Source organism: Urocitellus parryii, chromosome 3, assembly GCF_045843805.1.
Source record: "Urocitellus parryii isolate mUroPar1 chromosome 3, mUroPar1.hap1, whole genome shotgun sequence".
NCBI classification, from domain to species: domain Eukaryota; kingdom Metazoa; phylum Chordata; class Mammalia; order Rodentia; family Sciuridae; genus Urocitellus; species Urocitellus parryii.
Window position 1 is genome coordinate 4,474,029 of NC_135533.1, and position 26,060 is coordinate 4,500,088.

The 26,060-nt window shown below is 43.0% G+C and overlaps 1 protein-coding gene across 9 annotated transcripts in view; it reads left to right on the forward strand.

Annotated features, from left to right (window-relative positions):
• Dnajb6 (DnaJ heat shock protein family (Hsp40) member B6) overlaps window positions 1-26,060 on the forward strand; it is a 64,008-nt gene that overhangs the window by 22,206 nt on the left and 15,742 nt on the right. For 5 of the 9 annotated variants that reach the window (XM_026381687.2, XM_026381692.2, XM_026381690.2 and 2 more), the window contains exons 3-8: window positions 876-985; window positions 3,149-3,208; window positions 3,974-4,084; window positions 14,323-14,454; window positions 15,575-15,716; window positions 17,519-17,589. In XM_026381687.2, coding sequence (XP_026237472.1) covers window positions 876-985; window positions 3,149-3,208; window positions 3,974-4,084; window positions 14,323-14,454; window positions 15,575-15,716; window positions 17,519-17,589 — 626 coding nt within the window. Of the gene's footprint in view, window positions 1-875; window positions 986-3,148; window positions 3,209-3,973; window positions 4,085-6,294; window positions 6,400-8,114; window positions 8,544-14,322; window positions 14,455-15,574; window positions 15,717-17,518; window positions 18,271-26,060 lie in introns of those variants that run through there. The other 4 variants (XM_077795909.1, XM_077795908.1, XM_026381694.2 and 1 more) reach the window with 4 other exon arrangements.

Genomic DNA, 26,060 nt, shown 5'->3' on the forward strand with positions numbered 1-26,060 from the left:
TACAGGTTGGCACCATTGGACTCAGCTTGGCACCATTGGACTCAGCTTCCCCCTCTTGAGGCAGTAGACACTACTTCCCTTGCAATTGAATCACAGGCCAGGGTTTTCTCCTTTGATACTGACCTGCTGGTATACAGGTTAGACAACTCTGGAGGTTGGTATTACAAATAACTTGTTGCTTTTTTTTGAGGGGGGGGGAGGTGGTGGTTGTTGTTTGTATTTTGTTTTGGGGAAAGAACCCAGAAGCGAATCTCCAGGCCTTTTTTTTTCTTAAGAATTTTTTTTTCTCATTGTAGATGGACCCAATATCTTTATTTTATTTATTTAACTAAAAAAACTTTTTTAGTTGTAGTTGAACATAATACCTTTATTTTATTTATTATGTGGTGCTGAGGATTGAACTCAGTGCCTCTCTTGTACTAGGTTAGCACTCTACCACTGAGCCACAACCCCAGCCCATATTTTATTTATTTCTGCATGGTGCTGAGGATCGAACCCAGTGCTTCACTCATGCTAGGCAGGTGCTCTGCCACTGAACTACGACCCCAGTCCCTCCCAGGACTTTTTATCTTAATATTTATTCATTCATTAATTTTTTTTTTGGTGCTGGGAATTGAACCGAGCTGTTTATTCACTGATCCATATCTCCAGCCCTTTTTATTTTTCTAACTTGAGATGAGGTCTGGCTAAGTTGCTTAGGGCCTTGCTAACTTGGTGAGGCTGACCTTAATCTCTGGATTGTCCTGCCTCAGCCTCGTGAGTTGGCTAGGGTTCTAGGCATGTGCCACTGTGCTTGGCTAAATTATGTTAGTTTTAAAAGCTCACTTGTTTTATGGACTTCGGACATGTGATAAATATTCTGCTCTTTTCCCAAGATACCGGAAACTTGCACTAAGGTGGCATCCAGATAAAAATCCTGAGAATAAAGAAGAAGCAGAGAGAAAATTCAAACAAGTAGCTGAGGCATATGAGGTGTTATCAGATGGTGAGTAATGCTGAATTTCAGGGGAGGGCTCTGAGTGGGTGAAGTAGAACTGGGAATGGAGAGGCAGTGAAGCCTTCCTCTGGCCTAGCAGGATGTGGACACACATCCCGACACCAGCTGGATTTTGAGACCACTGAGAATGTTTCTTTCTGGTGAAGCTTGGAACGTACCCAGTGAGCTACAAGTGTTGAGGAACACTCAGGATGACTTTGATAGAACAGTAGGAATGCCCTGGCTTGGAGGAGCTGAGGAAGGCATTGGGCTTGGGCTTGGGGTTGGGTTGCAGGGCTTTGTTTTGTTTTGTATTTTGGCAGTACTCAAGATTGAGCCCAGGAATATTCTACCACTGAGCTGCATCCCCAACCATTTTTATCTTCCATTGAGATAAGGTCTCCCTAAGTTGCTGAGGCTGGCCTCAAACTTATGATCTTCTTGCCTCAGCCTCCCACATAGCTAAGATAACAGGCATGTGCCACCTTGCCCAGCTTGCAGGGCCCTGCTTCGGTCACTGCATGTGGTTGTGCTTATCCCTGCTGTCCTCTCATCCTCATTGCCTTACTTGGAAGTATACCATGTTAATGGAGTAAGTTCTACTGTTTGAATGGACTTTCAGTAAAGAAGGAAGGGAACATACAGCTCAGAATGAAACATCAAAACCTCTGTGTTTTCTCCACCCTAGTTCTAGAGTGTAAGTATTGAATGCCATTGAAAGGCAGAAACATTGGCTTAGTTTTGTGACTAGGTCAAAGGTCAGTTATTGGTGAAATGGTTTCAGTGATTCATGGTGAAGGCAAGACTGCAGGGGCCTGGTGGGAATGGTGACAGAGACTGGAAACTACTACCCACACTGGGTAAGGCAGAGGCAGAGGAGGTTAGCAGGGTAGGGACTGATTAACTGACCACAGGAAATGGGCCAAAGCCTCACGTGTTCTGTGTGTGGTCAGGTGACAGTTGGCTGTTTGAGAAAGGAGCCCAGTGTGACCTTCTCAGCAGTCACCAGCATACTGCCTCCTTGTGCATCAATGCTGCTCATAAGTGATGAGTTTCAGACACCTTGCTTATCTAAACACAGTGTTGATATGGAAAACTTTGAAATGTGGCATTTATTTTTTTTAAAAATACTTATTTTTTTAGTTGTAGGTGGACACACACTATATTTATTTCAATTTGATGTGGTGCTGAGGATCGAACCCAGTGGCTCATGTATGCTAGGCGAGCACTCTACCACTGAGCCACAACCTCGGCCCCTAAATGTGGCATTTAAGAACATAAATTGCAGATGGGACATGGGGCCTGAAGGGTGTTGAAGACTCTGTCTTGGGTCCTGTCTTGCTGACAATGTGACCATGCCATGCTCCCACACTGAAGGTTTTCAGGCACTTCTGACATTAGCCATGTTGAGAAGTGCACTGAGGCTTCATATTCAGTGGAAAGAACCTTTAAGTAGTCATGAAAGTCTCTGGGTGGAGTCTGTGTTAGTCATGTACCATGGCTGGCCTTCTGCCATAGCTGAAGTTTTCAGTGGTAGGGCTTGGTAACCCCAAATGGGCATCATCTAAGCCTGCTGCCCACTCTGTGGAGTAAGGTTTTCAGGGAACACAGGTGGTGGTGTGCAGTCAGCACTGGTGTGTCCATAGCGCTGTGCTACAGCTCTCTTGGTCCTGGAGATCTGGGGATGAGCAGCCAGGCCTGCAGGCTGAGGGCAGCTCCTCTTCAGCCTACCTAGGGCACAGACCTGATCCCCTGTTGGACTTTGTAGTTAAGGGGGATCACTTCTGTTCTAGGTAGGAATAGTTTTGTGCTTGGTTATATGATAGGGTCCCCCCACCAGAGATCTATAGCCTCATGTATGCTAGGACGGGTTGATTGTAATGTATGCATGAACTCTAAGCAGTAAAGTAAAATGATGTAACAGAATAGACATTGATAATTTCTAAAGAACAGTGCTTAAAGAGTTTTCCTCCTCTTCTCTCAGAACAGGGTATATAAGGTCCTTCTCCTGCTCCTCTGTCTTTTAAAGCAAGGGCAGACTTAAAATTCATGAAAAACTGAGACCTCATTTACAATTTGGGAAATGCCTTATTACTTGAATTTACCTTATTGATTGAATTTTGAGGATTTGAAAAGAACTTGGCCCTAATAATTCTGTTTTCAAATTTAAAGCTAAAAAACGGGACATCTATGACAAGTATGGCAAAGAAGGCTTAAATGGTGGAGGTGGAGGTATGTAAATGGATTTCCTCTCTAGAGACAAAGGTCTTGGCAGTCATCCTCTGACTTGGAGTTCAGTTCAGTGTTTGAATTGTAAATTACTGAGTTTCTTGGTCAGCCTGTTTGCTAAATATAGATGCAGTCTGAGAAGTGGACTGAATTGGGTAGGGGAAGGAGAAATTGACAGCATTAAAAACAACAACAACAAAAAAACAAACCTATTAATCTTTTGTTAGACCAGAAAGTCTATGTTGATATAACTTTATATACATAGGAAATTGTTCAGTATTTTGTACTGTCATCCTGTGAGCTTATACTGTTAGACTAGTAATCAGTATTAGTAAGTAAATTTTCCGTCAGGGTTTGAAGAGAAGATTACTGAAAGCTAAAAAGTGTGTTTGTGGAAAGCCCCTATGGTGGTCTGACAAGTGGTGCTCTCTGAACTCCTGCGCTGAGCCCATGTGTTCAAGCTGTAACAGTAGGAAAGTTGGGTGAATACAGTCTTGTTTCTCATAGATCTAAGTAATAAAATCAGCAGTGACATGCTGATCCCAGATTGGGAGCTGCTCAGAAGTAGTAATGAAGGGATTGCTGGTGGGACATTCTGAGCACAGAGTTTCAGTAACAGTAGGACTCATTTTGAATTTCGAAGAACCCCAGATATATGAAATAGGTTCTTTTTTTTTTCTAGGTCATTATTCATATAATGTTTTACAAAAATATTTGCTTATAGGCACCAGAATTCTTATATACTAAAGCTATGCTATGTTTATGTAGGTGGAAGTCATTTTGACAGTCCATTTGAGTTTGGCTTCACATTCCGGAACCCAGATGATGTCTTCAGGGACTTTTTTGGTGGAAGGGACCCATTTTCCTTCGACTTCTTTGGTAAGTGAATTTCCTGTGGTGGTTAGTTGTGGTATGTGTGGTGTGTCCATGCCATGGTGAGGGTGGTGGTGACCTTGCTATGGGGTGCTGTGCCTGGGTTATTAACTTTTCTGTTTGAGCAGGAGCAATCAGAACATATCTGCCCTCTTCAGAGATTTTGTTTTATTAACTTCTTGGAGAGTAAAGATTTCTGTGTGGTTTTATTTTGCTTTTGCCCTCTCAGGCAAGGCAGTGGTGAGATTGGAAACGCTGTTTCCTCTATGGTGTTGGATGGAACCCTGGGCCTTGTAAAAACATGTACTCTACGCCTGAGCTACATGTCTAGCTCCCCTCTCAAACACCAGTTTCTGTAGGAATTTGTCATGGAATCTTCCTCTTGAAATTCTTACGTGTCATGGACATTGTTTAGAGGACATTTGATTATGAACCTGCCTTCTTTTTTGTCTGGGAGTGTTGTAATGGTTGAAGCCACAGTTTGTGAAGAAAGGACTTTTACTGGATCAAGGCAGCAGAGTGTCTTGGAGAGTAGTTTTGCTAAAGGAGACTGTTTGTTCACAACTGCTGGGTTGTAGGAAATTTTTATTTTTTTGTCCTGGTGCCTGATCCCAGGTTTTGTGTTATGTCTAGGATATGAACTGCACATTAGGTATTCTTGTTAGCTGTCTGCTAGTAGAATTTCCATTCTAGTTTCTAAGCTTCCTGTGTTTGATGCTTGCCGGGTAATCTGGGAGGCCAGGGTTAAGTGTGCTGCCGCTGCCATTTCTGTCTTTTGTGCACTGGGCGGGTAAGCACATCTTGTGCTTGCCTCCTTCATTGATTGGAGCACAGTTGAAGAGACTGAACACCACTGGCAGACCCCAGGAGGGAAGAAAGAAGAGCAGTTGTGTCTACCAGTAATAAAAGGGAGACAAGTGGAGCCCCTGATTGTCATGGGCATGAAGAGGAGCGGGTTGACACTGGATCTGGTAGGTTGCCTTGGGCCTCTTGAAGATTATGTGATGCAGTCGAGGTGATCCACAGTGGAGATTCATAGTGTCCTTGTTCTTTAATATGGCATGTCCTGACTCTGAGCATACCTTACTGCAGGAGGGAATAATAGTGAGTACCTTCCAGCATGCCTGTAGGCAAAGTGCAGCTGAATCAAAGCAGAACATTTAGATTAGGGTCAGAGGAGAATACGTTGCCTTTACATAGAGGAAGAGTTGACTTTACTGCTGCCGGATGTATTGTGAGGGCTCCCTGTAAAGAGTACACGTCTGTAATGCTCAGAAAGCTTGGATCTTTGAGCTTTTCAGGTTTGAATTTTAGGTTACAAATCCTCAGCTGCTAAGGGTTTGTTTAAATACTCCAAATCTGAAATACCTCTGGTCCCAATATTTCAGTTAAAGGACACCATATAATAGGAAAGAGAACCATATTTATATCCATGTCACTTGACCCTAATAGGCAAGAGATATTTCATGAAAGGAGGATTGACCCACTGGTTCTGCCTTGAAATGCTTTCATATCCCACCATAGGCTCCAGCAAGCTCCACTCTGTAGGTTTTGCAGGCCAAGGCAGTGTTAGGGTTATAGTATATGTTCCCAAAGCCACAAGTCTCCTGGTGGCTAAGGAGGAAGAGACCTACATTTCTGACCCCTGGATCTTGATTCAGGAGATGAAGCACCTTCTCAGAAGGCCAAGTTCCTTAAGTGATGATTTTATCTTACATGATTAAAAGTTCTTTTAAAGGGGAAAATGTCCCCTAGTGACGAATTGTGCACCCAGTGTTTTCCTTAAGAAAAATATTGATGCATTAGCCGCCTCATTAAAGATGACTTGAGATTTATGTGTGTAAACACACACATATATATTCTCCCCCTGTCCCATGCTGGGGTTGAATCAAGGAGCTCTTGACCCTGAGCTCCATCCTTAGCCCTTGTTTGGTTTTTGAGTCAGGGTCTCACTGAGATGCCTCACTTTTGCTGAGGCTGACCTTGAACTTGAGATCCTGAGTCCCTGGGATCACAGGTGTGTGCCACCCTGCCTGGCTCCTTGACTGTTTCTTTCTAAAGAAATAATTAGAAGTGAATGAGTAATTATTTTTACTAGTCGAAAATGATGCTAAGCTTACTGAAACTACTCTTAGGTGCTCGACTCCCCGGTGGCGGCTCAAGGTTTGACAGTAGGTACTTTCCGGCAGTGATGCTTCTCCAATCCATTCTTGTAGGTGTTCTAGGGGACTTCCATTTTCAGGCTGTAAGGATTTACACACAGGAAAAGAAGCTGCACCACGGCTACTACGTGTACGAGGTGACTGTGCAGCCTCCTGGCGGTATGTGTGATATAGAACGGAGTGGTATACAGGGCTGGGACTTGGTCAACGTTTATCAGAATCGATGTCATTTTCACCACCCATTTCAGAGTCCTTTTATTGTAGCAAAGTATTTTTTAGTCTTAATTTTTTACATCACCTTTTTCCCTGTTTCTATTTGGCTTTCAAAATAAGTATTTTAAACTCCGTTGTCAGATACCTGGGTGCCCTGGCTCGTTCCTGAAATCCTGGCTGCTTGGGAGGCTAAAGAAAGGATTAGGAGGGTTTGAGGCCAACCCAGGCAACATAGTGAGAATCTAATGAAAAATCTGCCCAGTGTACTCACAGGCAGACAAAGAGAGTTACTAGTGAGGACAGCCTGGATGACTTAGACCCTGTCTCAAAATAAAAATTAATTATTAGGGCCAGAGATTCAGTGACGGAGTGCTTACCTAACTAGCATGCGTGAGACCCTGTTTTCCATTCCCCAGGAACACTCCCCCGATCCCCCGTAAAAATGAATAAATAAAAAAATGATTTCAAAATCAAGGTCACCCAGGGCATTTTTTTTTTTTAAATTGGGAATTGAACCTGAGGGTGTTTTACTACTTAGCCAGTCGTTTTTTATTTTTATTTTGAGACAGACTCATCACTAAGTTGCTGACTTGGAGTCTTCCTGCCAAGCCTCCTGAGTCATTGGGATTTCAGGCATGCTCCCCCTTTCTTGGCTCAGCCTGGGCAAAGGAAAAGTTCTGTTTCAAGATGGTTTTGAGCTATACCGTGCATTTGTCATGACAAGAGCACAGGACTCCTTGGGGGAATTTGAGGAGATGGTCCAGGTTTTGGGGTGAGCCTCAGAACCAGCGAACTGAGGAGCAGGGCAAAGGGTGGCCTAGGGTCCTGTGGGAACTGAACTACTTTTGACATCCTAAAGTTAGCAGATCTCCCAGGAAAGCTAAGAGAGGTGGATTCTGCCAGCAGCCCTGAAACAGTACTGGCTCAGAATGTTTGAGGCTCCCAGTTCTGCTTAAATTTTTCCACAATATGGAGCACATGTATATGGGCCCTTGACAAAATGTTGATTGGAAGCCAGTGTGAATGAGGATGTTCCCTTCATTTGTCTTTCATCACAGGACACCATTGCTGTTCTTGGATGTCCATGATAGTAGGCCTTTTCTTTTGATACCAGGGATTGAACCCAGGAGTGCTTTACCAATGAGCACATTTCTAGTGCTTTTAATTTTTTATTTTGAGACAGGTTCTCCCTATTTGCTTTAAGACCTTGCTAAGTAGCTGAGGCTGGCTTCTGCCTTATGATCCTTCTGCCTTATGATCCTACTGCCTTAGCCTCCCAAGTCGTGGGACTACAGGTGTGTGCCTCTGTGCCCATGGACAGTAGGCCTTTTATTGATCCATTAGAATGATTGTTTGGAACATTGGGTATTAATTAACATTTTTATTTATATTCTCACTTCAGAAAGCCAAAGCAGAGTGGGAGGACTTTCCCAGAGAGCCTCGTCTTGCTGGCACTCCCATGTATCTTTCTCTATGAAGGCTCTGGTCTTGCCAGCCTTGGTGAAGGAAACCCTTGTAGCAGTGGGGAACTTCCCGTGGGTAGAGCCAAGGGCAGCCCGCTGTTGGGGAGGAAGGAGCCTTGTGTTGAGGGTGAAAATAGCCTGACTTTACAGAGCCATGATCTCAATTTGGTGTAGTGAGTCAGTCGTTTTACTCCCTAGGGTTCGAGGAAGTGGCCAGTGAGGACTTGGAGCCTAGTGAAGAACTAGAGCAGCCTTCTTTTGAGGAGGCAGTGGAAGACTCTCCAAGTGACGAGAACAGTGAGGTTTTGGATGTGATATCCAGCGAGGAGCTGGACCTCTTTAGTGAAGAAGAGCCAAGCGAAGGTTGTAGCCGGGGCCAGGGCGAACTTCTCAGTGAGGAGTTGGACCTCATATCCAGCGAGGAGGAAGCCAGCCCTGGGGACACAGAGGAGTTCAGCGAGGATTGCGAGGAGCTGCTGAGCGAGGAGGAGCAGTACAGTGGGCCAGAACTTGAGGCACTACTTGTTCATCAATAAATTGCAAAAGGAACTGCCCCGTCTCTGCTTTATAAGAAAGTTTAGTTTATTTTAATGTTTTTTCAGTGAGAAAGTTTCTTCTATCACATTGGTAGTACACTTGGTCAGGTTTCCTTTGCTACCTTGGAGATGTGGTTAAAGAAGGGTGGGGTATTGAAGCACTGAGTTTCCAGGGGCTCCTGTAACAAAGTACCTCCAACTGAGTGGTTTAACAAACTTCCCTCTCATAGTGCTGGAGGTCAAGTCCAAGATGAGGTGTTAGCAGAGCCCATTCCTCCTGGAGGGGGAGGGAGAAGCTGTCCTAGACTGATTCCAGTCCCCTGTGGCCCCACAGAGATGTTGGCTTGTTGGGTACTTTTCTCCTGTGTCTGATCATCCCACTCTGCAGCTACCTATGTCCACGTTTCCTTTTGACAGTGTCACCAGTTGGACTAGACTCAGACCAATGACTTCTTGTAACTTGTGTCTGCCAAGACTTAATTGTGAATAAGATACCATTCGCTGGTTGAATCTTTTTGAAGGGCCATAATTCAACCTGTAATAGACTTTCTAAGCAGAGTCACTTAGGTTTTTGTCCTAGTCTGTACATTTTAGAAACTAGCAGCAGACTTTTTCACTTTTGTACCAGGGATTGTACTCGATCACGGAGTGACATTCTCAACCCTGTTTTATATTTTATTTAGAGACAGGGTCTCACTGAGTTGCTTAGCATCTCACTTTCTCTGAGGCTGGCTTTGAACTTGTGATCCTCCTGCCTCAGCCTCTTGGGCCACCAGGATTATAGGTAGACGCCACAGTGCCTGGCTAGCAGCAGACTTTAGAAAAGACATGTTAAAATGGTTTAGTCTTCATGTGGATTTATGATCATAGCTGAAGGCACTGCTGTGGTTCACGTGGGAGCAAGTGTCCTTGGATATTTACAAATTTCATGCATATGACACCTACACAAATGAAGTTTAAGAAAGCTAGAAAGAGAATTTAAAGTTCATTTATAAACAAATGTTTTAGGGTTTTGGTTTTGCATGTAGCTCAGTGCTTCTCTGCCTGTAACCTCCCAGATGAGGACTCATCTTGGGGAGATGTTGTAGTGCACACCACATCTGCGTCTGGTTCAGTGTGTGCTGGGGAGCTGGCCTCTGGGAATGCGATGCAGCACTCTTACCTGCTTCTGCATGTGTCTCAAGTGATTCAGCACGTTGCTTCCTCTACCCTTCTTCACAAGCAGCGGCTTTCTTGGGAAGGTCATTTTGAGATTTGTGGTCTCTGCCATGAGAACCTGGCATTGGCCACCCCTGCAGCAAGCTTGAGATATTCTGTGAGGTTTCAGGTGCTGTTTTTGAAATGAAGCCAGCAGTCAGCTCTCTGTGGCATTTCCTGTTTATCCTTTTATACCCACCCCACCAAGGAAGGCATTAGTATCAGATCTGTTTGTTTGGTTCTTAGACTGCCCCTTTTGACACGCTACTAGATAGCACATAGGGGTTTCCACCAATGAATGCGCTCTCATTTTTGATGTCTATCTAAATTGCCCGGGCTGCCTCAAAATTGGGATTCTCCTGCCTCATCCTATGTAGCTGGGGTTCTTTAGGCATGCATTACTGTGTGCCGGATTCATAAGCTTTTAATGTTTGTTGTGGACCACCTAAAGGTTCAGAGAGCCATACCCCTTACCTGCATACAGAAGTTGTCCCCAGGAAGGAAGAGTGGTTTAGACTCAGGCTTTGTAGGAACAGTGTTGGGGGCAGTGCCTTTTGTAGAGCTCTTAATCCCCCTGGGGGAGAAGTAACATGATGTCATCTTTAAGCAGGAGCAAAAGGGCATGTAAGAATCTGCTATCCTATCAGGTTCCTACTGGTAGGTCCAGTGGCCATGTCTCTGATACCATCTTGGATCAAACCAGCATCCCAAATAATGTAGAAGGTTTGAGATGGTCACCTCCTAAACGAGAACAAGAGAACTTCTATCACATAGGAAGGGTGGTTTATTTTATTTTATTTTATTTTATTTTTTTGGTGTTGGGGGTACCAGGAATTGAATTCAGGAGCGCTCAACCACTGAGCTACCTCTGCACCCCATTTTGTATTTATTTAGAGACAGGGTCTCACTGAATTGCTTAGTGCCTCTCCATTGCTGAGGCTGGCTTAGAGCTCCTGATCTTTCTGGCTCAGCCTCCTGAGCTGCTGGGATCACAGGTGTGTGCCACTGCATCTGACCCCCAGCCTGTCTTTTATTTTAGTTTTGGGAATCTGGCTCTTAAACTAGGATCCTCTTGCCAAGCTGCTTTGATTATAGGTGTGGACCACTGTGTCCAACTCACATAGCAAATTTTCACTGTAGCTGTCACATTTCTTGTCCAGGTTGTCAATCTGTTCTGTGGAGACACCCAGGTGGAGTGCAGCTGGCATGCTGGCACTGACAACTGGTGGCACAAGTAGAATGCACAGATCTTATCTAGATTATATGAAAGTTTTATCCTCTGGCAAAAGCGTGACATGTTACTAGATTTAGTTCAGGGTTATGGTTTAAGTTTTCTTTCAGGTATTAGAACAAGTGGGACAGTCAGATCTCTTTACATGGAAGCTCATACCTGAACTTCCTATCTGGTGACGACTGCTGTGGAAGGTGGGAACTACGTCATCAATCAGTGAGTTTAACCTCTTGTTAACTGTAGAAGCTCGTCCCACTTCTTTGCCTGGTGCAGGGTTTGGTAGCCACTATCCACTCCCATCCCGTGCCTGTCCTGGTCCATGCCATGGTGGACGTGTTCACATGCCCTGTTGCATATTCTGCCTCCCCTTCTTCTGGCCTCTTTAGCTCTTAGAACCAGCAAACAGTGCCCACTTTTCTGCATGCAGGACTTTAAACTCTGTATTCCTGAGCTTACCTTTAGGTGGAGCTGACTGGACATTCTTTGTTCAGAATAGTTCTGGGTGTTTTTTTTCTTTTTGTACCAGAGATTGAACCTGGGATGATTAAGTATCAAGCCATGTCCCCAGCCCTTTTTATTTTTTAAGACGGGGCTTTGCTAAATTGCTGATTTTGCTTTTGAACTGGTGGCTTGTGCCTCAGTCTGCTGTGATCAGCTGGGATTACAGGTGTATGCCATCACACCCAGCCAGAATATTACTTCTTAAGGGTGTGTGTGTGTGTGTGTGTGTGTGTGTAAACCCAGGGGCCCTTAATCACCGAGTCATATCCCTAGCCCTTTTTTAAATATTTATAGTCTCCCTTGAGTTGCTTAGCACCTTCCTGAGGCTGGCTTTGAACCCGTGGCTCTCCTTCCTTAGCCTCCCTAGCAGCTGAAATTACAGGCATGTCCAGCTTAGTGTATCCCTCTGTCACTTGCTTGTTCCCATCTGTCCTTGAGCTTCCTCAGTGTCTGCTTCTCTCCATCTCTAGACCTCTCTAGGGTATTGCTTCTCCCCTTTCCAGTTGCTGCAGCTTTTCTTGGGCCTAGCTGACTTATAAACCTGCGTCTTTCCCGAGTCATTGGCTGGCTATGTGCAGTGGTGGGCATGCTGTCACATTTTTGACTCTTGGCACATGCACTTCCTGGTTTGCCCTCTCTTGCCCTCTGGCTTGGAAACGTGCCACACTAATTATGTTGTTCTGTGTTCTGGATGAATTCGGTCTGCATGCGTTCATGTTTATCAGGAATACTTGTTTTTATTCCTTGTACGTTTTCCATTTTTCTGGAAGAAAAATACAGTACTTTCTTTAATCACTGAGAACCCAGCTAAATTATGAAGTAGTATGTATAAATTGTGTTTTCAGTGAAGCTGTCCTTGATTACCACAGCAAAGAAAAACTTTCGGAGCTCATCTTCTAAAGATTGCGTTGTGGAACTGGGGTTGTAGCTGAGTGGAACACTGCGCTAGCACATGGGAGGCACTGGGTTTCGATCCTCATCACAAGATAAAAAAATAACAAAATAAGGATATTGTCAATCTGCAAATAAAAAATTCTTCACTGGATTTAGGGTAAATTGTTCATTCTTAATTTGTCAATACACGTTTTATTTATTTTTTTAACTGTAAACACATTTAATTGTCCTTTTCAACAGAAGTATCTTAGTAAGGCTTACTGCAGCATTTCCTTAATCTTCATGTTTTTCTTTTCTCTAAGTATAAATACTATGCATGTGTTTAAATGATAAGACAATTTGTCTATACTGTGTAGAAAATCACCTTCTTACTTCATAAAACTGACAGATTAGAATACTGCAATTTTAAATTAATGATCTGTACACTTTTTTCTAACCTGAACTTATGTAGAGATTATTAAGTTTTAAAAATATAACTGATTATAAGCATTTTATTACTGTTTTGATTTTTTTTTTCATTAAAATGCCTATTTCTATTCTATTTCTAAAGCTGAGCAAGCTGGTTGAATCTTTATTTCCCTAAAGGTATTTGTAAGATACAGCTTCATAATGCCCTGTAAACAATGCATAAATGTAGTTTGATACATGTTTTTGCATTTGAAAATATTGTGTATTGCAAGTGGTTTTACACAAAATACTGAGTAGTAAAAATTTTACAATTACAATAATGTAATTCAAAGTTTTAACCAAAGAAAAAGTAAATGGCACAAGTTGAGCAGTCTGTCTTCTGGGATGTTTGTAATAATATAACCTGATGACTTTGTAATTTTCTGCATAAATAATTTTCATTTTTTTCCCTTCATTAAGACAAATTTTCTGAACTTCCCTCATTCAATTTCTATTTCTTGTTTAAAACCAAGTATTAACTGTCTTGCTTTCCATACCTTTGCTTTATCAAGTTTTGCAAAAAATATTTTATTTCTTGCTCTCCTGAAAATTCTTGGTTTTGATTAGAAGTGTTTAAAAACAAACAAACCTGTAATTCAAGCAGCTTGGGAGTCTGAGACAGCAGGATGTAAGTTCAAAGCCAGCCTCATCAATAGCAAGGTGCTAAGCAAATCATATTTCAATAAAGAGTATGTTTCTATAGATCTCTAACATCACATCTTCATATAATGTCTGTTGAGAAGGGTCCAGGCATTTCCATTGTCTTCAGAAAAATCAATGACCACATCCCTTAATGTCAGTGGTTTCATTTCCTGGCTTTTGGTATGCTAACTTTTGTTCCCTGATAGTTTTTTTCAACTCCTGTGTAGTGCAGAAACCAGGAACTCTTGACCTAGGTTTGGAAGCATAGAAATAAATTCAAAGAATCTACACGTCTTATTTTTGATTTTTGGAGCATTTTGGTATTTGAGCTATCAATGAGATACCCACTTATGTCTATAATTTTCTACTAAAATTGCTTCAATCACAGTGTAATGTTTGACAGTTAACACTGGTTTAGATTGGTTTAATAACTTAAAAAAATTGTTTTTGAAACATCATCTTACAGAAAAGTGAAAGATGTTCTTGGGCTTCTTGGCTGGATTCGTGGGCTACTTCGACATTGCCTACTTGGTGCCCCGTTCTGAGTTTATAATGCTACAGTAGTTCATGTTGTGTCCTAATTCCTGAAGAAGGCAGCTTGGGTTCACTGGGTACAGCTGCCTGTGCGTGAAATCAGGTCTCGGTGGCAGGAGCAGTGTCCCATTAGGACACTAAGCTAAAGGCAGCAGGCAGCTCTGGTGAAATGCGGGGCAGCCCTGAGTTTGTGTGTGTGCATGCGTGCGTTTTTGGTCTGTGTGTTGAATGTTTACCTTGTTATGTGCCTTTACTTGAATTAAGCTAGTGAGAAAGTATCTCATGATATGGCCTGGTTATACTACTTGTTTTATTCTTCTCCAAATCTAGTGGTAAGTTAAGGCTTTAATCTCTTTTCCTCCTCCCATGGGAAAAAAAATCTAAAATAAAGATTTATACAATACACCTTTCTATTTGTTTCTAGAAGATACATTTGATGACTTTTTTGGGAACCGAAGAGGTCCCCGAGGAAGCAGAAACCGAGGTGCAGGCTCATTTTTCTCCGCTTTCAGTGGATTTCCAACATTTGGAGGTGGATTTTCTGCATTTGATACAGGTATTAAATCCCTAATTTGTTGTTAGAGGAGAAATTAGTGCTTAGAACACTTAGAGCGGTTTGAATTATGTTTATTCTTTTTAGGAGAAGAGCTTTTTGCATTTGTCAGGATTTTGAGTGTACAAATCAGTGCTTAATGACCTAATTATTCAAGAATGTGAGTCATTCATAAGGGATATCATATAATGAAATTCCTGGCTAAAAGGGTAATGCATGTTTGAGTAGGCATGAAGCAGCTGCAGTGGACAGTCTTGCTAAACTCTCCATGTGTTCTTGCCTCCCTTGCAGTTAAGCAAAAGGGCACAGTCCCATCTAAGCAGTGTATAGTTGGATGGGATTGGCGGATTGGCCCATGGCCTGGGGGTATGACCTTAGCCAGACTGTTCCCTTGAAGTGTCCAGCCGAAGCACATGGTCAACCATGTGCTTGGACCACAGTGGTTGGTGATGTGCCTACAGAGGTGGGTGTTCCTGGGTCTGACTTGAGTTAAACTTTGGTAGTTTGAATTGCCAATTTTTGCACAGTTGAGTTCATTTCCCCTCACCACGATACCCATGTTACCCAGCACACAGCTGCCTTGGTTGGGCTTCTGTACATGGTGTGCCCGGCTCTCCCCGGCAGAGCTCTCAGTGGGTGTCTGTAGTTTGCCAGGCCAGGCCTGGTGAGCACACAAAAACAAGGTTGTTGAAAACATGAGGGAAACGGCACTTCATCTAAGCCATTGTCCGGGGCTTGTGTGAAGCTCTCCTGCCTTTAGGAGCCTCCCAAGGTATTATTGTGGGACTGCTTACTCCCTCTTATCTTGCCGTTGGTGCCCCATGTGTTATGGGGTGCCACGTAGACACAGTGAGAAGCCCACCACCATGCTAGAGTGTCAGTGAGGTCTCAGCCACTTGAGAGTGGGGAGAGATGCCTGCAGGGAATCAGCCAGGCCACCCCCTGGTGTGGATACTGCCAGTCCTCTCAGTGCCCCTTGTGCTACAGTGGTTTTGGCAAGAGCTGCTCTTGTGTCGCTTTCGACATCAGATGGTCTTCTGCTAAATTTGAACTTAGTCCTATTTTTGAATTAATACTAGTCATTATTAGCCCCTAGTCATCTTTATTCTCTGTTTTCCTATAGGATTTACTTCATTTGGGTCACTAGGTCACGGTGGCCTTACCTCATTCTCTTCTACATCATTTGGTGGCAGCGGGATGGGTAGCTTCAAATCAATATCAACTTCTACCAAAATAGTAAATGGGAGAAAAATCACTACAAAAAGGTAGAGTGGTATTATGCATTTTATATTTATTACGTCAGCTTAATGTTTCATTGGTGATGTGTACTTTGCTTATCAGTCAGCCGAAGTATAAGCTGCATGAAAAATTTCTTAATTAGCTGGAATATTTTTTCCAATGTTTTTCCCCCATTTAAAAAAAATTTGTTATGAGCAATTTTTTCAGTGTTTAATGTTAAATTATTAGACGTGATCTTTATTTAATATGTAATAATGTGTAATAAGTTTTCCCAACATTGTTAGAATGATAAAATGAAAAACCATTAGTTGTGGGCTGGGGCTGGGGCTCAGTGGTAGAGCACTTGCTAGCATGTGTGAGGCACTGGGTTTGATTCTAACCACAGCATATAAATAAATGAATAAAATAAAGGTCCATCCATCTTAAAAATAATAAAAACCTCTACGTTTAATTTGATCAAACTTTTTTTTTCTTCATTTATTGCCTCAATGTATTGTGAGTCCACCCCAGGGGCAGATTCCCCCCCCCCCCCCTTAAATGTGGTGTTGGATTTTAGAACCCAGGGCCTGTGAATGCAAGGCAAGCACTTACCAACTGAGCTATATCCTCAGCCCTTAATTTATTTTTTGTAGTCCTGGGGATTGAACCACAGGGGTGCTCTACCACTGAACTCTCTTGACTCTTTTAAAAATATATTTATTTGTTTGTTCTAATCAGTTACTCATGACACCAGCATGCTCTTCGATTCAATGTACACAAATGGAGCAAAATTCTTTTTACTTCTGGTAGTACACATCATTCTTGCAGTCACACATGTACTGATGTAATCATGACCGTCCCATTCCACCATCTTTCCTACCTCCAGGCTCCCTCCTCCTGGACCCTTTTTATTTATTTTGAGTCGGTTCATGGGATGGTCTGAAATTTGTGATCCTCCTGCCTCAACCTCCCACTTTGCTGAGATGACAGGTGTGCATCCCTGCCACCTCTCCCAGCTGCCCTGTTTTGAAGAATGGAAGCTAGGGTCTCAACCTCATACATGCTAGGAAGTGCTTTACCAGGGCTGCAGCCACCCCTCCAGTGCTGGGGTTTAAACCTGAGGCCTTTGGCATGCAAGGCAAGCCGTTCTGCCATGGAGCCACATCCCCAGTTCTAGCTTTAGCAGGGAGGTACACCTTACACAACTGTGTGAACACCCAGTCATCACGTTTAAAGGATCTGCTTTACTTGCTTATATTGGTACTTGGAATTGAAACTCAAGATTGCTTAACCCCTGAGCAATATCCTAAATTGCTGGGTCTGGCTTTGAACTTGAGATTCTCCTGCCTTGTGTCTCCCAGTCACTTGGATTACAGGTGTGAATCAGTGCTCCTGAGTTCCTTACTATTTTTGATGAGCTGTATCTGCATATATTTATCTGCATATATTTATCAGTCAGCCTTGCAGTATTTGGGATGATTTATTATTGTCAGGATAAATAGTTTTTTGTATTGGGGTTGAACCAGTGACACCTTACTACTGAGCCACATCCTGAGTCCTTTTTATTTTTTATTTTTTTGAGACATGGTCTTGCTAAGTTGCTAAGGCTGGCCTCAAATTTGGGATCCTGCTGCCCCACCTCCAGAATTACTGTTATTATAGGCATGTACCACTGTGCCCATCAGAATAAATCTGTTTTAAGAAAGATATACCGATAGGTTGTCTTTGTGTTTTTCAGTTTGCACACCACTTTTGTAGTAATGCCCTTGTGAATTTATATGTATTATATTCACTCTCATAAATATTTTGTTCATTTACAAAAGAGGTTTAAATGAATTCTATCCTACAGAATCGTCGAGAATGGTCAAGAAAGAGTAGAAGTTGAAGAAGACGGCCAGTTAAAGTCCTTAACGATAAATGGTAAGGAGCAGCTGCTACGCTTGGATAACAAGTAATTCAACGCACGCATTTAACAGAAATGTTAAACTATAACAAGCACCATTTGAGGATTAACAGGAACATTTTTTTGAAGATTTCAGACGAACTCGACTTTCAGTATAATTGTACCTAATCTAAAGTATTTATAAACAGCTCATCGGAGCCCCTATTTGTCATAGACTTTTGAGTTTATTGTTGGGACCACACAATAGGACCATTTTTTTTGTCTTTAAAATTGTTGTAATCTCTGTATGCACTTTGCTTTTTTATTAAACGTTATCCAAGGTGAGCCTTGACTTTGAGTAGTGCTAGGACAAGATTGTATTCTAACACCAGCATGGATCTGCTTCCCATTGTGTTTGACATGTGAGCCAAGTAGTGTCAGCCTGCTGTGAGCTAACATTGCCAGGATGAGGCTCCTGTAGAAGTAATTTGGTTTTTTTTTTTTTCAGTATTTAGTAATGAAAGATATTAATGCATTAATGGTAATACATTTCTGGTTTAATATAAATAAGGATGTTTTCTAGTTGTGCATGAATGCTGGCAACTTAGTAAAGTTTTGACAATTGTTTAAATATGTAATGTTAAGCTTAGGTTTAAAAATCTGGTATACTGGGTCTTTGTCATTTGCTTAAAAAAAAAAGAAAATAAATGTGAATGTGTTTGGTGCATTTTTTCCTGAGTGGGGTCTGCAGCCTCTTTGTGTCTGTGTATGATTTTGTGCCTGGGCTTCTAGTGTCACTCCATTAGTGTTCCTTTCATCATTAAGGTAGATACTGACTGAAAGGCACGTGTAGACATTTTCTATTTGGAGAGTGTGTAGAGATTATAAAGAATTATCAGCAATCTTAAGAGATTATTAGCAATGTATTGAACATGTCAGTATAACATTTATATGGGGGAGGCGGGTAATGCTTGTAAAAAAAAAAATAAAAAATTAGTGCCGGGGGAATTGAAGCCAGGGACCTTAACCATTGAGCCACATCCCCAGACCTTTTTATTTTTGAGACAAAAACGCCTCGCTCCCTTGTTGAGGCATTCCTTGAATTTGAGATCTTCTTCCTCATCTTCCCCAGTGGCTGGGATTATAGTTGTACACCACCAATTTCCATTCTTTAAAGCATATTGTTCTGTAGGATGTATATGATGTAAGATCACTTAAGCACAGTATACATGGTAAAGTAATGGAATCACAAGAAGAGAGCAAAAATAAAGTTGCTGCTTTTCTCAGTCTGTAAAACCTTTTGCAATTATCATTGGTAAGCAGAATCCTAGCTCAAAGTTACAAATATTAAAAAAAAATGGCCTTCAATTGCTTTTAAACACTGCCCTGGATGTTGTGTCCTGTGATAGGCGCCCCCCCCCCATTGTTTTGAGAACGAGCAGTATATGGTCCTTCCCTGACTTTTAGCCCAGGTGACCAAGCTGTGGGATTTTCTATTAAATATCACAGTGTCTTTAATGAACCTTTTGTTTCGCTACTGCAAGTAAGTAAACAGTATTTTAACAGATGCCATAGGAACCAAGTGCAGCAGTAGGTAACAGGTAGTTAAAGAGTGCCATACGAAAGACTGCAGTGAGTGATGGGCCTGGGTGTGTTAGGAGATCTTGGCACATGACCTCTGGTTGGAGGTAGGTATGCATCCTGGAACCATGCTGGTACAGCTAGAAGTTTGCATCAGAAAGCCTGCCTTCAGCACAGATGATTTTGTTACAGAATGAGAACTTTCAAGTTGGGTTTATTACGTTATTAGTAAAATTGACAACTTATTTGAAATTTTTTCAAATTTGGTTCCCTGGGTTTTTGAAGAATATCAAGTTCATTGCATGAGACATGAGTCCAGAGTATAATATGAAAGCACCTTTAAAAAGTTATAAAACTGTTTTGTAGCAGTGAAAATACCATTTCCAAGATTGACATGGCAGAACAGCATTTCATGTAGATAATAAGTCTCAATAAATTTGATATTTATTTTGTTTTCTGTATTTGAAAAGATGTCTCTGTAGTGTGGATTGCCTTTTAAATTGAAATCTGCAAGCAGCTTGATGCGTAGGTGAACTTGCTTCTGCTCACTTCCACCCAAAGAGTGGATCCCATGCCAGGAGCTGCTTCATTGGTTTGTGCCCAGTTTCCTTGTGGAGGAGGACCTCTTGTGAGGGACCAGTTTGCTGCATTTATCTTACCTCTGTAAGCTTTCTTTTCTCTATAGTTAGGTTTCCACAGTTGACTTGATTCAGATTACTGGTGGGTTTTTCCCTGTACTTCTCAACAAAATATAAGCTCAGTGTCCATGTGTTCAAGTTTGGTTTTAGAGTTCTAGTGACTGTTACAATATGATGGTTCCAAGTATTATTTATCTAATTCCTACTGGGCGTTCTCCTGCTGGCAGATTTTCAGAAGATCCCAGAGGTTTAGTCTAACCATTTGATTAAGCTTCTCTTACAGCTTGAGGACATTTCTTCTGAAGCACAGATTCCTTCTAGGATGGTAAGATCTGAAGAGCACTGGGACGATCATCTTTGGAGCAGTTTGAATTTATTAGTTACCTACTAAATTGCTTATTCCTGTAGGACCCCCCCCCCCCCCACACACACACACTGGGTGGAACCCAGGGCTTCCTGCATGCTAGGCCCTGGGCTACCTCTCTAGTCCTTTTTATTTCATTTTTAGACAGGGTCTCCCCGAGTTGCCAGGAACTCGCTATCCTCCTGCCTGTCTCCTGAGTTGCTGAGCTTGCAGGCATGTGCCCCCTTGCTCAGTCCAGCTTGGGTTCTGTGTTTGCCTGCTGGTTGGTGGTATCCTTTCTAAGGAGTGCTAACACACTATGCAATGACAGATGTTCTCAGTGTACCTAGCAGTCGTTGATACCTGGTTTCTATCTCTCTGCTGTTGTGATCTCAGCCATTTGCATGCTCAGTGACAACATGGAGGTACATGTTTCCTCTCTGGTGTAGGTTTTCAAGTGCAGTTATATGGAGTCACTTTGAATACTTGGTCTTCTATGGTCTAGAGGTAGCTAGCTGAATTATGAGACCAGTTTGGGGTGAGGTGGTTAAGTACAGACATGAGATCTTGTGACCTTTTGAGGCCCTTTTAGGGCCATGCTTGTGCAGTTGGTAGCTGAACATGGCAGGAACCCTCTCAACTAGCATGTCGCCCATGTGTATTGAGGTTATCCCTATGTCACCTCTCCTGAGCCCTTGGGAGTCATCCCATGGTGCCACTTCTGTTTGGCTTCCCTACCCACCCACCCCAGTCCCCCATTGAACCCAGGGTCACTTGGCCACCGAGCCACATCCCCAGCCTTATTTTGTATTTTATTTAGAGATGGGGTTTCCCTGAGCTACTTAGTGCTTCGCTGTTGCTGAGGCTGGCTTTGAACTCATGATCCTCCTGTCTCAGCCTTCTGAGCCCCTGGGATCACAGGGGTACGCCACAAGCCCAGTTTGTTTTGACTCTTAAGAGCTGCTTCGCTTTGAAAGCAAACTTAATTTTGAGTAGGGTCTGTTGGGCAATTTTATCATCCCCCCAGTGTTGGGGATTGTGAGTCCTTTTTTGGGGGGGCTACTGGGGTTTGAACCCAGGGGTGCTTAACCACTGAACCACATCTCCAGTCATTTTTTTTTTTTAAAGAGAGAGTGAGAGAGGAGAGGGAGAGGGGGGGGGGAGAGAGAGAGAGAGAGAGAATTTTTTTTTTTTTAATATTTATTTTTTAGTTCTCGGGAGACACAACATCTTTGTTGGTATGTGGTGCTGAGGATCGAACCCCGGGCTGCACGCATGCCAGGCGAGCGCGCTACCGCTTGAGCCACATTCCCAGCCCCCTCCAGTCATTTTTAATTACACACACACACACACACACACACACACACACACACGTGTGTGTGTGTGTTATATAAAAAAGAGAGGTAGAGAGGTTTTTTTTTTAATATTTATTTTTTAGTTGTCTTTGGACAGAGACTTGCCGAGTTACTTAGGGCCTTTGTGAATTGCTGAGGCTGGCTTTGAACTCTCATCCTCCTGCCTCAGCCTCTTATGCCAGCAGGATTACAAGCAGCTAAGATTCTAAGCATGCACCACCACACCTCCTGGCTAGTGTTGGGCTTCGAGCCCAGGGCTTCTCTATCACTGAGCTACATACCTGGCATTTTGTTTTGGAACACGATGTTGATAAATGACTGAATCCTTAGTATTGTAGGTGTGCACCAAATGTCCCAGCTGACTCAGGTACATTTGGAATGTACTATTTTTCGCTTTTATAGGGACCCAGACTTTGGTGCTGGGTTCTTACCCACAGTTGATTTATTAGAGGTAAAATTAGGGACATAACCCCAGTGCCCTCTCCCTCTCTTTATGGTGCTGCTGCGGGGGATTGAATCTGGGCCTCAGGTGTATTGCTAAGCCACTCCCCAGCCTCTGCATCATAATGGAGCCGCTGATTCAAGGGCTACCTCTTATTAGAAAAAGAAGCGTAATTGTTGACCATGAGGTATGTCACTGCCTGTTTGCATTCCTGTTTTTGTGGAGGAAAGTTCATCAGACCATCCAGGAGTTGACTGTGACCTGATGATTTGGGCATGTCTTGCATTGCTGTACCTCCAGTGAGGTCCCTGGAAGCTGAGTGCTTTCTTTGGTGTTCTCATTCTGCGTCAGAGCTTGCATTCTCTGTTTAGCTGGTTGAGCCTCCTGTTCAGGGCTATGTTTCCTCTGCAGAGCAAGCCCTTCTCATTGATTGTGTTCCACGTCGCCAAGTGGTCCGAAGCTTGCTGCTCAAGTGGCCTTCTGCTTCACCTTTCTCTTGTACCCTGCCCTGTGGCTCTCTTGGTCATGTGTTTAGATGCAGCTCTTCAGAGCACTTTCCCACATTTTCATTTTGTACCTTGACCTTTGTGTTAGAATTCCCAGCTTTCTCCCAGACTTCGTGCCATCTTTATCCCGTTAGTTTGTTAGATATAGCATCTCTTTTTTTGTGTACTTTTGTCCTTGAGGATTATTTCTGTGCCAGATCCCCTTACATCAGGTACTGAAAGGACAGCTCATGGTAAACTCTTACACTTTCAGATACAATGCAAAGTCAACTCTAGGTACCCTACAACCCCGAGTTGCATTGAATTGGTAGATTCACTTCACTTCCAGGAACAATATGGCTGACTTGGCCAGCCTTCCTTCCTATTTTGGGTAGTGGTGGTGTTGGGATCCAAGCTCAGGCTTTTGCAAAGTGTGAAGTCTCACATATATAATCCCAGTGGCTCCAGAGGCGGAGGCAGGAGGATGGCCAGTTCAAAGCCAGTCTCAGTAATCGCAAGGTTCTAAACAACTCATTGAGACCCTCTAAGTGAAATACAAAATAGGGCTGGGGAATGTGGCTCAGTCCTGGAAACCCTGTCCCCCCCCCTAAAAAATCACGCTTTTCATTGGCCTATGCCTCCAGCCTTTCATTCATTTTTTTTTTTAAATTTTTTTTTAGTTTTTCGGCAGACACAACATCTTTGCATGTGGTGCTGAGAATCGAACCCAGGCCGCACGCATGCCAGGCGAGCGCACTACCGCTTGAGCCACATCCCCAGCCCCAGCCTTTCATTCTTTTTAAAAAGTATATTATTTTACATCTATCGGAAAAAAATTAATGTGTTCACACACACGTGCACTTCTTTTTGTGCATCTGTGTGCTGGGGGTTGAATCCAGGGTCACTTTGCCACATTCCCAGCCCTCCTGAGCCACTGGGATTACACAGGCGTATGCCACCTTGCTTGACTGTGCATGCCCATTTCTTAAAGGGAACCTAGGTGGCCAGTGCGGTGGCACACTCCTGTAATTCCAGCTTCTTAGGAGGGTGAGGCAGGAGAATCATGAGTTCTAAGCCATTCTCAGCAACTGTGAGGCCCTAAACATCTCTAAATACAAGAGTTCAATCCCCAGTAAACAGTGCTCCCTCTTCCCCCGCAAAAAAAGGGATCCTGTTTATCATGTCGTCTTTTTACTTAGTTCCTTTAATGTAGTCACTCCTGGATTACTCTCATTTCATTTTGCAATTTTTTCCCCCTTTTTTTGATACCAGGGATTGAACTCGGGGGCATTCAACCACTGATGCACATCCCCAGCTATGGTTTCACACAATGGGAAGTCCTGGTGATTTCCCCATCCAGCTTCTCATTCTTTTATTTATTTATTTATTCATTCATTCATTCATTCATTCATTCATTCATTTATTTATTTATTTTTAAACCAGGGATTGAACTCGGGGGCACTTGACCACTGAGCCACCTCCCCAGCCCTGTTTTGTATTTTATTTATTTAGTGGCAGGGTCTCACTGAGTTGTTTAGCGCCTCACTGTTGCTGAGGCTGGCTTTGAACTTGCAATCCTCTTGCCTTATCATTCTGGGTGCTGTGACTATAGGCGTGTGCCGCTGTGCCTAGTAATTTTTTTGTTTGTTTGCTGCTGAGCTTTATCTCTAGCCATTTTTGGGGGAATGGTTTTGCTACCTTGTCCAGGCTGATCTCGAACTTGGGATCCTTTTGCCTCTGCCTGTAATAGCATTTAAATTTTATTTTTTTAGATGTTGATGGACTATATTTTATTCATTTATTTATATGTGGTGCTGAGAATTGAACCCAGTGCCTCACACATGCTAGGCAAGTGCTCTACCATTGAGCCACAGCCCATGTAATAGCATATTTTCTAGAATGAAAAAATTCTGTTTGCTCACATCCCCAGCCCCCTCCCCTTATTTTCTCATAACAAATCATTAGTATTTTTGGCAGAGATTTTTAGCTGAGTGCAGTGGTTCGACATTTGTAAGACGAAGTCCTCTGGACCCGCCTGGCCTCCTTGAGTTGGCTTCAGCTTGCAGGTGGAGTCCCGACATTTCTTGCAGTGTATGCCACGGGAGCATCTCGCCGTCACCCATCATCAGGTTGAAGTGCCAGGAGTTGGAGTGTGTGTCGTATCCCGGTGAGCTCAGCAGCACAGGGTGGAGAGAGCTTCAGTCTGTGTGTTGCCAGTTGGGAAAAGATGCAGATTCCAAATTCCAGATAGGGTTTTTACTGAACCTGTATTGCTTTCACAGCATTGTAAAGTTAACAACAACAACAAAAAAGTGAACCTCACACCCCAGTACTGGGTTTCAGTCTACGGGCACTTGACCACGGAGCAAATCTTCAGTCCTTCTCCCCCACCCCCCCAGGTCTGAGGACCGAACCCAGGGCCTTGTGTGTGCTAGGCAAGCTCTCTGCCACTGAGGCTAATTCCCAACCCCTCCCCAGTCCTTTGTGTTCCTTTTTGTGGTACTGGGCATTCAACTTGGGGAGCTACTGTTAGTAGAGCTAGTTCCCAGCCCTTCTGAAAAGATTGTGTTTTGACACAGGGTTTCACTTGTTGCCCAGGTTGGCCTTGAACTTGAGATCTTTTGTCTCCTGAGGCACTGGGATTGTAGGGTGGGGTGTGTTCCCTCTTCAGTGGTTTGTCTTGAGATGTTGATCTGCATTCTATATTTATAAATTTGAGTTTAAGAATTACCTTTTTTCTTGCTGGGATTTGAACCTAGGCACTTTACTGTGGAGCCACATTCCCCACTTCCTTTTGTTTTTTGAGACAGAGTATCACTAAGTTGTTTGGGACCTTCCTAATTTGGCTGGCCTCTTTATTGTGATCCTCTTGCCTAAGTCTCCAAAGTGACTGGGATTACAGGGTTGTATCATCATATGTGGCTCAAGGCCAACTTTTTAAAATTATTTTTTAAATTTAAAAAAAAATTTTAAACAGTGAGAGAGAATTTTTTAATATTTATTTTTTATTTTTTTAGTTTTCGGTGGACACATCTTTGTATGTGGTGCTGAGGATCGAACCCGGGCCACACGCCTGCGAGGCGAGGGCACTATCGCTTGAGCCACATCCCCAGCCCTCCCCCTTTAAAAAATAAGTTACACTTATAAAACTCTTCATTTTTGCTGGTTCTGAATCATTTGTAGTTTTGAATTTGTTTCCACCCAACATGGCATGTGAAGCATCTGTTTTGGTGTAAATTATTCAGAAATGGCTAGTTTTACAAATAGTAGTGTGAACTCTCCCTCTGTTATTTCCCCCCAATCAAGTTTGAAGTTCTGATTATATTTAGCAATCAGAAAGTAAATACCTTTGCTTTCTGAAAAACAGATTTGAAATATTCCCTGTGTTTTTTTTTTGGGGGGGGGGCGGTGTTGGGAATGGCACCGAGGGCCTTATATTGTTCTGTGGTTGCATCTCCTGCCCCATCTGTCTGTCGTAGTCCCTTCCCCTTTGAGTCCCTTAGCCCCTCAGTGGGGCTCTACTGTGGCCCTACATTTCCAGATTCTTGCTAGGATCTTAAGTTGCCCAGGCTGATCTTGAGTTTGTGGTCTTTCTGCCCTGAATTGCTGGTGTATGTCACTGTGTCCATTTTAATTTTCCTGTCTCTGTCCTTCCTTCTTCCCCG